This window comes from Macaca nemestrina, chromosome 9, assembly GCF_043159975.1.
Source record: "Macaca nemestrina isolate mMacNem1 chromosome 9, mMacNem.hap1, whole genome shotgun sequence".
Classification (NCBI taxonomy): domain Eukaryota; kingdom Metazoa; phylum Chordata; class Mammalia; order Primates; family Cercopithecidae; genus Macaca; species Macaca nemestrina.
This window is the reverse complement of record NC_092133.1, coordinates 41394107-41407305: the sequence shown is the minus strand read 5'-3', so window position 1 is coordinate 41407305 and position 13199 is coordinate 41394107. Positions and strand designations below refer to the sequence as shown.

Sequence of the window (13199 nt, the reverse complement as noted above, 5' to 3'; positions counted from 1 at the left end):
GTGGGTGGATCACTTGAGGTCAGGAGTTTGAGACCAGCCTGGCCAACGTGGTGAAATCTTGTCTCTACTAAAAAAAAAAAAAATACAGGCTGGGCATGGTGGCTCACACCTGCAATCCCAGCACTTTGGGAGGCTGAGGCAGGTGGATCGCCTGAGGTCAGGAGTTCAAGACCAGCCTGGCCAACACAGCAAAACCCCATCTCTACTAAAAATACAAAAAGTTAGCTGGGCGTGGTGGCAGGAGCCTGTAATCCCAGCTACTTGGGAGGCTGAGGCAGGAGAATTGTCTGAACCCAGGAGGCGGAGGTGCAGTGAGCCGAGATCGCGCCATTGTACTCCAGCCTAGGCAACAAGAGCGAAACTCCATCTCAAAAAACAAAAAACAAAAATTAGTCAGGCATGGTGACGGATGCGTGTTATCCCAGCTACTGGGAGGCTGAGGCCAGATAATTGCTTGAACCTGGAAAACAGATTGTCTAATAAGTTCTATTAGTAAATCTACAGCTCTTCCTCCTCATGTTGGTAAGAGGTTTTATTTGTAGAAGGTATGTATGATAAAATTCAACCAGATTTAGGTTGATTTTTTTCCCCCCGGAATATATAAGTACACTGAGGAAAATACAAATATTTAAACTGTTTTACTTGCCTAAATGAGGCAAGTAAATTAAAATTAGTGTGGCAAGTAAAGTAAAAATTAGTGTGTGTTCTGGGTATTTTTCTTCCATGTATTTCAATCATGTAAGTAAATGCATATATCACTTAATGAGCAGTTTTTAATATTGATGATGTCCATTTTATCAGTGTGTATGTGTTTTTTTTTTTGGAGATGGAGTTTCACTCTTTTGCCCAGGGTGGAGTAAAGTGGCGTGATCTTGGCTCACTGCAACCTCTGGCCCCCAGGTTCAAGCGATTCTCCTGCCTCAGCCTCCCAAGTAGCTGGGATTACGGTAGAGACGGGGTTTCGCCATGTTGGCCAGGCTGGTCTTGAACTCCTGACCTCAGGTGATCCACCCACTTCAGTCTCCCAAAGTGCTAGGATTATAGGCATGAGCCACCGCACCCAGCCTTCTTTAAGGCAGGGTCTCACTCTGTTGCCCAGGCTGGAGTGCAGTGGCATGATCACGGCTCACTGCAACCTCCACCTCCTGGGCTCAAGCAATCCTCCCACCTCAGCCTCCTGAGTAGCTGGGACTACAGGCATGTACCACCACACCCTGCTAATTTGCATATTTTTTTTAGAGATGGGGTTTCATCATGTTGCCCAGGCTGGTCTCAAATTCCTGCGCTCAAGCAATCCTCCCTCTATGCTTGCAAAATGCTGGCATTACAGGCGTGAACCACTGTGCACGGCCAATGTGTTTTTGTCAGTGGTTACTGCTTTTCATGTTCTATCCAAGAAATCTTTGCCTATCTCAAGGTTTTGAAGATATTTTCCTATTTTTTCTGGAAGTTTTATAGATTTAGTGCTTATATTTAGGTCTATGATCTATCTCAAATTTTATAAATAGTATGAGGTAAAGGTCAAGTTTCATCATTTTTCATATAGATATGCAGCTGGTAGAACAGCACCATTTGTTGAAAAGATTTTCCATTCTCAATTATGTTGATGCTCTTGTCAAAAATAAAATCAACTGACTGGCCAAGTACAGTGGCTCATGCCCTCATGCCTGTAATCCCAGCAGTTTGGGAGGCTGAGGTGGGCAGATCACCTGAGGTCATGAGTTTGAGACCAGCCTGACCAACATGGAGAAACCCCATTTCTACTGAAAATACAAAAATTAGCCGGGTGTGGTGGCATACACCTGTAATCTCAGCTACTCGGGAGGCTGAGGCAAGAGAATCGCTTGAACCTGGGAGGCAGAGGTTGCAGTGAGCTGAGATCGCACCACTGCACTCTAGCCTGGGTGAGAGTGAGACCCTATCTCAGAAAAAAATAAAAAAATTTTAAAAAATAAAAAAGGCCAGGTGCAGTGGCACATGCCTGTAATCCTAGCACTTTGGGAAGCTGAGGTGGGAGGATCATTTGAGCTCAGGAGTTCGAGACTAATCTGGGCAACATAGTGAGACTCTTGCTCTACAAAAAAATTTAAAAATTAGCTGGGCATTGGTGGCATACGCCTGTAATCCCAGCTACTTGGGAGGCTCAGGCATGAGAATTGCTTGAACCCAGGAGGAGGAGGTTGCAGTGAGCCAAGATCACGCCAGTGCACTCCAGCCTGGGCAACAGAGCAAGACTGTATTAAACAAACAAACAAAAAAGCCGGGTGCGTTGGCTCATGTCTATAATCCCAGCACTTTGGGAGGCCAAGGCAGGCAGATCACCAGGTCAAGAGATCAAGACCATCCTGGCCAACATGGTGAAACCTGTCCCTACTAAAAATACAAAAATTGGCTGGGCATGGTGGCACGCGCCTGTAGTTACAGCTACTAGGGAGTGCAGGAGAATCGCTTGATCCCAGGATGCAGAGGTTGCAGTGAGCCGAGACTGTGCCATTGCATTCCAGCCTGGCGACACAGCGAGACTCCGTCTAAAAAAAAAAAAAGAAAAAAGAAAAAAGGCCCGGAACGGTGGCTCATGTCTGTAATCCCAGCACTTTAGGAGGCTGAGGTGGGCGGATCACCTGAGGTCAGGAGTTCGAGACCAGCCTGGTCAACATGGTGAAATCCCGTCTCTACTAAAATAAATTAGCCAGGTGTGGTGGCGGGTGTCTGTAATCCCAGCTACTTAGGAGGTTGAGGCAGGAGAATTGCTTGAACCTGGGAGGCGGGGTTGCAGTAAGCCGAGATCGCACCATTGCACTCCAGCCTGGGTGATAAGAGTGAAACTCTATCTCAAAAAAAAAAAAAAAAAAAAATTAAACAGGTATAGTGGCTTGCACCCATAGTCCCAGCTACTCAGGAAGCTGATGCAGGAAGATCACTTAAGCCCAAGAGGTCAAGGCTGCAGTGAGCTATGATCCCGCCACTAGAGTCCAGCCTTGGTGACAATGCAAGACCCTGTCTCTAAATAAATAAATCAAAAGAAGAAAAACAGCCTACCAGGATTTGGGTTATGATTACACTGAGTCTATGAATCAGATTGGAGAGAACTAACATATTAATAAGTCTCCTAATGTATGAATATAGTATGCTTCTTCATTTATTTAAGTCTTTTTTCATTTTTCTTGGCTACTGTTTGCTGTCTTCTACTGTTTTTAGTTTTTTATGTAGAAGTCTTGCTTATCTTTGGTTAAACTCATTCCTAGTAATATTATGCTTTTGTTGCTATTGTAAATAGTTCTTTTAATTTTCTATTTTTTTGTTGCTATATATAGATATGCAATTGATTTTTGTATATTGACCTTGCAACCTGTGACTGTGCTGAATTCACTTATTATTTCTAGATTTTTGCAGGCGAAAGTAGATTCCTTAGGATTTCCTACATACGCAACCCTGTGTATCAGTGTATATATCACTTTAAACCATTTAAATTATGTGAACTATATCTCGCCATCCCCCACTACACTATGTCAGGCATGAATAACTTAACATATTAGCTTATACAAATATTTAATCTACAACTTTATCTGTTGTTCATTGAATGGAAAACGAAAGATTTCTTCATTTTTCAATTCCTCAGTAAATTATCTAGAGTTGAAAAAGAGCATTTGCTGTTAAAGGCAGAATGATCAACTAACCAATCTCTAGTGAATTCATAGCTGTCGGTAACTTCTTCTAGTTTTTTAGTATGATTTTCTGTATCATAATCAATTTTTGAGTAATTAAGGATTAGGCAATGAACGGGAACTTAACATATTGGCAAGAAACTGCATAGGAAACATTGTAACCTACTGGGTACCTCAAACCGGAAATTTAATTTCTAAATAATTTCACATTATTTTCATTGAAAAAGATTTCTAAATTTTGACACTTAATATATTTTTTAAACCTCAAAACCATGGTATCTTATTCCAATTTTAAAATTCTAGGCTCAGTAAGAAAAAGAAAAGAAAATTATAGGCTGCGCATGTGGCTCACGGCTGTAATCCCAGCACTTTGGGGGGCTAAACTGGATTGCTTGAGGCCAGGAGTTTGAGATCCACCTGGGCAATACAGTGAGACCCTATCTCTATAAAAAATTGTTCTTGAAGCTAATTATTTGTACTCACCCAAACACTGTATCATAATATAAAAAATCACTAAAACTTTTTAAAATAGAGATGGGGTCTTACTATGCTACTCAGGCTGGTCTTAAACTCCTAGGCTTAAGTGATCCTCCTGCCTTGGCTTCCCAAAAAAATAGAATATTTAGCTGAATCCTAGCATGAGGTCAGGTAAAATCTGGCTAATAGTATTTCCTAGAAGAAAATCACCCGACTCCACCAACCACCTAGGAGTCACAATAGATAGGCCAAGCCCACCTGAACATTAGAGGACATTAATTATTGTTCTCAACCTAAACAGTATGGTGTAAGTCATATATATGCAATTATAGCTAATGAATCTTTGATAATATGTCTGGAAAAGTTAAAACAATGGTAACTAGGAAAAGACTCTGACAGTACAGTTCTGTCAAAAGGATTTTTTTTTTTTTTTGAGATGGAGTTTCCCTCTTGTCTCCTAGGCTGGAGTGCAATGGCATGATATTGGCTCACAGCAACCTCCACTTCCCGGGTTCAAGCGGTTCTCCTGCCACAGCCTCCTGAGTAGCTGGGATTACAGACGCATGCCACCACACCTGGGGAATTTTGTATTTTTAGTAGAGACGGAATTTCTCCATGTTGGTCAGGCTGGTCTCGAACTCCCGACCTCAGGTGATCCGCCCACCCTGGCCACCCAAAGTGCTGGGATTACAGGTGGGAGCCACCATGCCAAGCCCCAAAAGATTTTTTCTTCAAAAAGTTCTATCACATTGTTGATCTTATTCATAAAACAACTGTTCCAAAAAACTTATTTACTTTTTTTTTTTTTTGGATACGGAGTCTCGCCCTGTCTCCCAGGCTGGAGTGAGTGGCGCGATCTCGGCTCACTGCAAGCTGCGCCTCCCGGGTTCCCGCCATTCTCCTGCCTCAGCCTCAGTAGCTGGGACCACAGGCGCCGCCACCACTCCTGGCTTATTTTGTTTTTGTGTTTTTAGTAGAGTCGGGGTTTCACCATGTCAGACAGGATGGTCTGGATCTCCTGACCTCGTGATCCGCTCGCCTCGGCCTCCCAAAGTGCTGGGGTTACAGGCGTGAGCCACCGCGCCCGGCCAAAACTTATTTACTTAATCACCAAATTGCCAGTAGAATTTCAAAAATACTTCCCTAACAGAGGAGAAAAATTAAAAATGTAAAACGTATCATTCAATTATATTCCATCATTTGACTTTAGAAAACATATATGAAATTCAGTTTTAAGGGAGGAATATCATGTGGTGGCTCACAGGCACTTTAGGGACTACTTTCCTCTAGCAAGAATATCTCTGCTGCTATAAGAGTTTGGACTTTTGATTTCGTGGTTAACCACTGGTCAATCAGGAGGATTCTGAGATTGTAATCTTTACTGTGCCTTAAGTAAAAGAGGGTGTCTTCACTTGCTTATATGAGCCAGATAGGTGGGCTGATACTTTGGCAGTTTGAGTTAGAATAAAGTCAGGTTAAGACAGGTTATTATTCTATTTTATTTATGATAATAAAATTATATTTGTTTTTTAAAATGTCCTCATCTTTTGGAAATATTGCCTCAAAATAATCTAGGGTGGAAGGAGGATGACTGAAGAGGGATGGATAAAAAAGACTGGCCATGTATCAGTGGTTGAAGCTTGGTGTTGCTTCATTATACTATTCTCTACTTTTATAATCATGCTTGATAAAATGTTTAAAAGCATTTTATTCAAAATTTCAAATTTTTTCAGATTCTAATCACTATTGAAACTTTAGTGTATAATAGTAAAATCTGTATGGTGACTCACCGGACATTTTCTGGTCTGAGTTTATCGAGAACCATCTCTATTAAGTCAGGTCTAAATTCTTCCAGTAAATATTCCGCTGTGAGTACTTCTTCTAGGGGATAATACTTTTAAAAAGGAAAATATAAATAAATACACATAGCTACTACATAGTTTATTAAAGCAGATATGTAACACATTAAATTCATTACTGTACACCCTTTCTCCCTTCAATTAAATTTTACTCCATTGGAAAAATTTTCTGTGGCCCTAAATCGTTTTCTCTTTCCTACCACATTGTTAAGCAGTTTCATATTGTTTGATGATTCTGCCAAATATACTGTTAATCTCCAAACATACTTCCATTATAGAGAGCAAAATCACATTTCTTTCACGGAAAACCATGAATATTTCTGGTCAAAAATTGAGTACTTGTTAATGAAGAAAATTCGGTAATAAAATGCTGACACCTACAGCATTTTTTAATATAAAGTACACACATTTTTATGAACAGAATTTCCTAAATTTCTATGAAACATACTAGACAAACATTTGGGAAACTGTTGTGGGAAAAAAATGGCTTATATTTTTGACCAGTGTAGAAAAACAATGCAGAAGATGCTTTTTGGTAAGAGCAACTTCCAATATTGGTAAGAGCAGCTTCCACACTGACTGATTCATTCATCCAATAAATATTTAATGAACATCTACTCTGTGCCAGGCACTGTTCCACGCACTATGGATAAAACAGTAGGTAAGACACATGAAATCCTTTGTCCTCCAAGAAGTGCACAGACATTGTAATTGGGAGGGAGGCAGACAATAAACAAATATTGTAATTTTAGTGAGAGGTGCTATGAAAACAATAAAAAAGGGGGAGGGGCATTATTTTAGATTGGGAAGTCAGAGAAGGTCTGAGGAGAAGAAATCTGAGGGGAGACTCAAATGATAAGAATCTAGCCAGGCAAAGATCAGATAGAAAAGTGTTTCATGTAGAGAAAATAGCAATGGGGGAGGAATAAACTTAATGTCTGAAAATTAGAGAGCCAGTACAGTTGGAGTGGAATGCAAATGGGAGAGATGGGCTGGACAGTGGTATAGAAGATGGCCAGATAGGCTGGGACCACATCACTTTGTAGGCCAAGGAAAATTTTGCATTTTATGCCAACACTGTTGGGAAACCACTGAAGGAATTTAAACAGAGGAGTGAAACATTCAGATTTTAGTTTTCAAAAGATCACGAGGCTGGAAAAATAAACTACAATGGGGACCAAGAGGAAAATAGGGATCCCAGGTAAAAGACTATCATGGTAGCCCAAGCAAGAAATCATGATAGCTCAGACTAGGATGGTAGCAATGGAAATTAAAAAAAAGTAAACAGTCAATAGCTTTCACATAAGTAGCACTTGACATGCTGCAGAACTGAAATATATTTAAAGTCAATAAGCAAAATGCGTATTTAACAAAAATATTACAGAAAATAAATTTCAGGATGAAAATTAAGATTTTAAACATATCCTGACATCAACATTTGCCCTGTTGCTACAAAGTTTAAAGTTTTATACCTCAGCTTCAATAATTCACTTATTACTGAAAATAATATATACAAGATTGCTGAAATACTCTACACAGCAATGTATACAGTAAAATAACAAACTTACATGCAATATTCCTGCAATCTTAGATGTATAGCCCCGTGGCCTCTCTTTGTCTTTAAACCTAAAAGCAACAGCATTCAAGTCCTAAAATAGAAAATTAATCCAATTAGATATGTCCACCCTTATTCAGAAACATTTTTTTTTTAAGTGTTTGGCTTGCACTATAAGCTTGCTACTCCATAAATACTCCATAAATACTTTATCACACTTTCTGAAAAAATGGCTATGCTTGATTTAGAAATGTATAGGGTATTTAAAAAATTTCTTAATGTGTATAAAATTTAATCCATCAACCTAGGCTTAAAACCAAAAACAAAATAGGTAAACAATTTTCAATGAAAATAACAAATACAGGATATGGCTCTATAGCCCAAGTTGTTGAAACTAGTAGCCAAAGAATTTAGAAAAACTGTGTGAAAGAACCTTGTGAGATCCAACAATTCAACCACAGATGATTTTGGTGACTCATTCAGAGAACAGCACTCAGATTAGGAGTTATTGTCATAATTTTTGGAAGCAGAAATTATATCTTTAAACTTTTATCTAGTTAAAAAGGATGTTTCTCATACTAAAATACATTTCAGAATCTCGATAGGCTTTAAAGCACATAGTTTTAAAAACCCATTTTAAAAAGGCTTTTAAAAATTTGAAAGACAAACACCATTTGTTTTATGCAAAAAAAAAAAAAAAAAAAAAGCCGGGCTCTTCCCATACATACAATAATAAAATCACTTTTAATAACACAATCATACATAAACAATTCATTACTTCTTTGAGAGTTTGCTACAGATTTAAAGATCTGAAAATGACAGAGCTCATGCAGCTTTAGGCAGGGAGTAACATAATCCCTGACAGATTCTAGCTCAAGAAACTGCTGATTTTCTTCTGAGCGATGGAAAAGCATTTGATTTCTTCTCTTTTCCATCCTAAAAAGGGCTACATGATGCCTTTCCCCTTAGTTGTGCCCCAAGTAGCAAATCAGACTAGTACAACTAAGCCTTAACTAATACTATTATACATTGCAAAATTTTAGAGTTCAATTAGGAAAAAAACTTTAAAAGTTTAACTGGGCCTTAAATTTAAATTAATTCACATGTATTTGTTCTTGAAAAATAGATTCCTTAAGAAAAGTTTTGGTGAAACAAAAGTACCTTGCACTCTTGGAAAACCCATTCTTGAGGTCCTTCTGCACGTAACTTCTGAATGTATTGAAACATGTGCAAAATTATATCTTCAACATGTACTGGAAAAAAGGGGCACACTTAAAAACCATTCAGTCCTTGAATCCTTCAAAGCAGTGAGCTCAGTCCTAAGGTAAAGTCAGGTAAGTGGAAGATGGTCCCTCTTAGAAAATGCAGTCCTCACCTCCCTGAGACTGGTTTTAGGTGTCCCACACACATGGCCCTCTGGGCTCAGGGATATGTGACAGAAAGGGTGTTGGGGCAGTAAACGAGCAAATAAAAAGCCAAGTCCACATTTAACAAGTGCAACATAATGATCAGTTGTTAAGGGGGGAAGAATCATCCATGAAACAAAGGCCAAGTTACATATGAAAAATACAATGGATAAGTTGTATGAATTAAAGTGTTATAGCTTTCAACATAAAACAGATCCACAGCAAGAAGAAGTTAAAAAACATCATAGAAAGTAAATTTTCATTCAAAAGTAAAAAGGTGAATCAATACTTACATAATCCTTCCTCGGTCAAGTCCACATTAATGATAAAAAACATAAAACCTCGGGCTCCTTCCTTCTGCCCACCAACAAGAGTATTAACCCAGCCTGCAACATTCAAAGGAAATCAACATGATTGATTGCATATGTGGCTTCTTTGAAGCTAAGAAAAATTTTTAAAATTCATATTGTATATTCCTAAGACATGAGAATGAACCTCTTGCAAAAAAGATGGAGGAAAAAAAATCAGTTCAGAAAAGCAGTTTCAGATGGTGCAGAAGTGGGGGCTTTCCTGAAGATTCCTCACATCAATTCCCAGTCAAGAGTAGACTACTGGCTGGGCGCGGTGGCTCATGTCTGTAATCCCAGCACTTTGGGAGGCCAAGCTTGAGACCAGGAGTTTGAGACTAGCCTGGGCAAAATGGTGAAACCCCATCTCTATCTAAAAAAGAAAAAAAAAAAAAAAAAAAGACAACAGCATGCCAACAACGACCATCTCACTCACTAACCCAAAATGGTCACATCTAAGAATGTTCATTCACAGGACAATATTCAGGAGAAAATGAGAGCCAGAGTGAAAAGATGTGGTGGACACTCAGAAGCTGCTGCCCAGGAGACTTACCCTTTGATTTAAGTTCTGATAACAGACTTCCAGGACCTTCATGCCCAATGAGATGACCAAGATAATGACCAGGATTTGATTTGTAGTATTTCTGAAGGTCAGGTATAGGAAATGTCACATAGAGATTCCTAATATCTTTAATGGGAACTATTTTGTAAAGTTGCTGGAGAAAACAAATCACAGAGATTAGCTATATACAACTCCTACTGAAGAAAATATTTCTAAACTATGAAGAACGATTTTCATGGAAGAATACCAAATTTAAGAGCAAATCAATTGCCACAGAAAATGATACACTGACCACAAATAAATGACTCAGCACTCTCCTAGTGGAATTTCATTACAGTCGGTACATAGTCCATGTTTGACCCCCTGAACCATGCAGCTAAATATTAATGGTTTTGAATGCTTATCTTCAGGTACAGGGTAACAGTTTCAACAGTTATTAAGACTACAGCTACCAAAACTACTTTTAGCATGTAAAGACCAGAACATATTGATATGTTTTTGGTGATTCATGATCCTAATAAATGTGAGATTGATTTTATTATCCTGACAAATATTTAAAACCACATGGGGGCTGGGTGCGGTGGCTCACACCTATAATCCCAGGACTTTGGGAGGCCAAGGGAGACAGATCACCTGAGGTCAAGAGTTCGACCTCAGCCTGGCCAACATGGTGAAACCCCATCTCTATTAAAAATACAAAAATTAGCCGGGCACGGTGGCATGCACCTATAGTTTCAGCTACTCAGGGGGCTGAGGCAGAAGAATTGCTTGAACCTGGGAAGCAGAGGTTGCAGGGAGCCAAGATCGTACCGCTGCACTCCAGCCTGGGCAACAGAGCGTAACTCCTTGTCAAAAAAAACAAAAACAGAAACAAACAAACAAAAAAACTACATAGGGGCTGGGTGCAGTGGCTCATGCCTGTAATTCCAGCATTTTGGGAGGCTGAGACAGGTGGGTCACTTGAGATTAGGAGTTCAAGATCAGTCAAGGCAACACGGTGAAACCCTGTCTCCATTAAAAATACAAAAATTAGCCAGGTGTGGCAGTGTGTGCTTGTAGTCCCAACTACTCAGAAGGCTGAGGTGGGAGGATCAACTGAGCCAGGGAGGTTAAGGCTTCAGTGAGCCATGATCGCACCACTGCACTCCAGCCTGGGTGACAATGCAAAACTCTGTTTCAAAAAAAAAAAATAAATAAATAAATAATGAAATCTCCAAAAATTTTCACCTGGTCTACGGTAAACTAGGTATATATTATGTCCACAAATTAAGAACACAAAATACCAAAATTTATGCACTTACTTTAAGATGTTCTTCTTGGAAAGGGTGTTCAGGAAATTCTGGCAGTGGGACACTTTTGTTCTCTACTTCAGAAAATAACTTTACCACCAGATTAGTCAAGTCATCTAAAGATTCTACAAGAAAACAGACAAGGAAAACAGAACTTAAGCTAATCGTAACATACAACAGGGAGAGCTTAAAATCTTAGGATCTCCTGAAAAGTCTCAGTACCGCTGAAAGGAAAATGTGAAAATGATTACACCTCACACCTATCTCCATTTAAAAAAATTATTCACATTTAAAATATTATCCACAATATTATTTCACAAGTATAATAAAATTAAAACAAATATTAGAAACAATAATTAATTGCATTTGGAAAAATGACTATGATTATCAACAGGCATATATACTGAACTACTAGCAGAGTATAACATTCACCTTATACATAGATAGAGAATTGCCTTCTATGGTATAAAATTATCTTTTGTGCCTTTAAATGTGAGCATTTGCATATTATTTATAAAATACACCTATTTTTACTTCAATTTTTTGACATGTATGAAGGACTCCAAAATGCACATGTTATATATGTGTGTGTATATATATGTGATATTAGCAAAATTCTACTTTTGGAAGTATAACAAGAAATGAGTTAGGTCTTTGAGAAGAGGGCACAGCAGTCATAGGATGGAATAAAGAACAGCTTGCTTTTTATTTTATACCTTTCTGTGTGGAATTAAATTTTTTCCATTTGTACAAATTACTATTATCCTAAAAAGAAAGGAGTATTTAAAAAACCTATCTTTTTTTTTTTTTGAGGCAAGGTCTTGCTCTGTTGCACAGGCTGGAGTACAGTGGCACGATGCCAGCTAACTGCAACCTCCGCCTCCCAGGTTCAAGTGATTCTCATGCCTCAGCCTCCCCAGTAGCTGGGATTACAGGTGTGCGCCACCATGCCCTGTTAGTTTTTTGTATTTTTAATAGAGACAGGGTTTCATCATGTTGCCCAGGCTGGTCTCAAACTCCTGAGCTCAAGTGATCTGGCAACCTCAGCCTCCTGAGGTGCTGGAATTACAGATGTGAGCCACCGTGTCCGGCCAAAACCTATCTTTTTATAAACAAGATAACCTCTCATCTTGATTATGTCTCCTCAAAAACAGGTTATTTATAAATGGTATAAACATTCATAACCTGTTACTATCAGTAAGCATTTGAATCAAATAAGAATCTTGCCTTGATATTCTATGACCCATTTGGAACTTTTCCATGAATTCTCGGGAGTACTAAATGACTATTTGAGAGCTGCCTTTATATGGTGTAAAATTCTCTATTGTGCCTTTAAGTGTAGGCATTTGCATTTTATTTATAAAATACACCTACTTTTGCCTCAATTTTTTGACATGTATGATGGACTCCAAAATGTCCAGAGCCAAATAAAAGGCAGACCAGTGGCTGCTTGCTACATGACAAGTGAATTTAGGAATGCAGAGGGAATACTGTAGCAAGAGATGGCAGAGACATCTTTTGGCAGATGGGACATATGACTTGAAACAAGGTGAGCAGTCAATAAAGGCTTGTGGGCCTGCAGTGCTGGTGACAGCAACATCCTGAGCAAGGTTCTACCAGGTGAATCTTTCTTCTTGCATATTTCTACCCTAAAAGCATAAATTCACAGTGTCACTTTTTAAAGGTAAGGGAGCTAAACACTACAGCACAGTCTATCTATCCCACTAAACTGTGGGCTCCATAGAGACCACTGACCTTCATATCATCAAGGTTTGGAAACCTCAGTGTCTGCACTTGATGATTACCTATGTGGCAAGTGTTCAGACAGTTAGTGCTGCCACAGCTAGAGAAACAGCTCCAGGCAAGAACAGAAAAACTTCTTTGTACCCTTGTGACAGAGATCCTTCCACATGGTTACTCCTCCTCTCTCCTCCAGCCAAAAGAAGGAGTGGATTATTTTTGAATCCTCTAAGAGATCCAGTTTCCTCCTCATGCCTCTGTACTGTAAAGACCTCTCCCTCGGGTTCAGCACAGGAAGT

General features: G+C 39.1%; 1 protein-coding gene across 5 annotated transcripts in view; it reads right to left on the bottom strand.

The window, feature by feature from the left end:
* Positions 1 to 13199, bottom strand: part of LOC105480260 (insulin degrading enzyme) — a 139180-nt gene that overhangs the window by 46366 nt on the left and 79615 nt on the right. For all 5 annotated transcript variants that reach the window (XM_011738862.3, XM_011738844.3, XM_011738854.3 and 2 more), the window contains exons 6-11: positions 11173 to 11285; positions 9863 to 10025; positions 9256 to 9348; positions 8718 to 8809; positions 7570 to 7650; positions 5933 to 6036 (exon numbers count right to left, since the gene is read on the bottom strand). In XM_011738862.3, coding sequence (XP_011737164.1) covers positions 5933 to 6036; positions 7570 to 7650; positions 8718 to 8809; positions 9256 to 9348; positions 9863 to 10025; positions 11173 to 11285 — 646 coding nt within the window. The remainder of the gene's footprint in view (positions 1 to 5932; positions 6037 to 7569; positions 7651 to 8717; positions 8810 to 9255; positions 9349 to 9862; positions 10026 to 11172; positions 11286 to 13199) is intronic.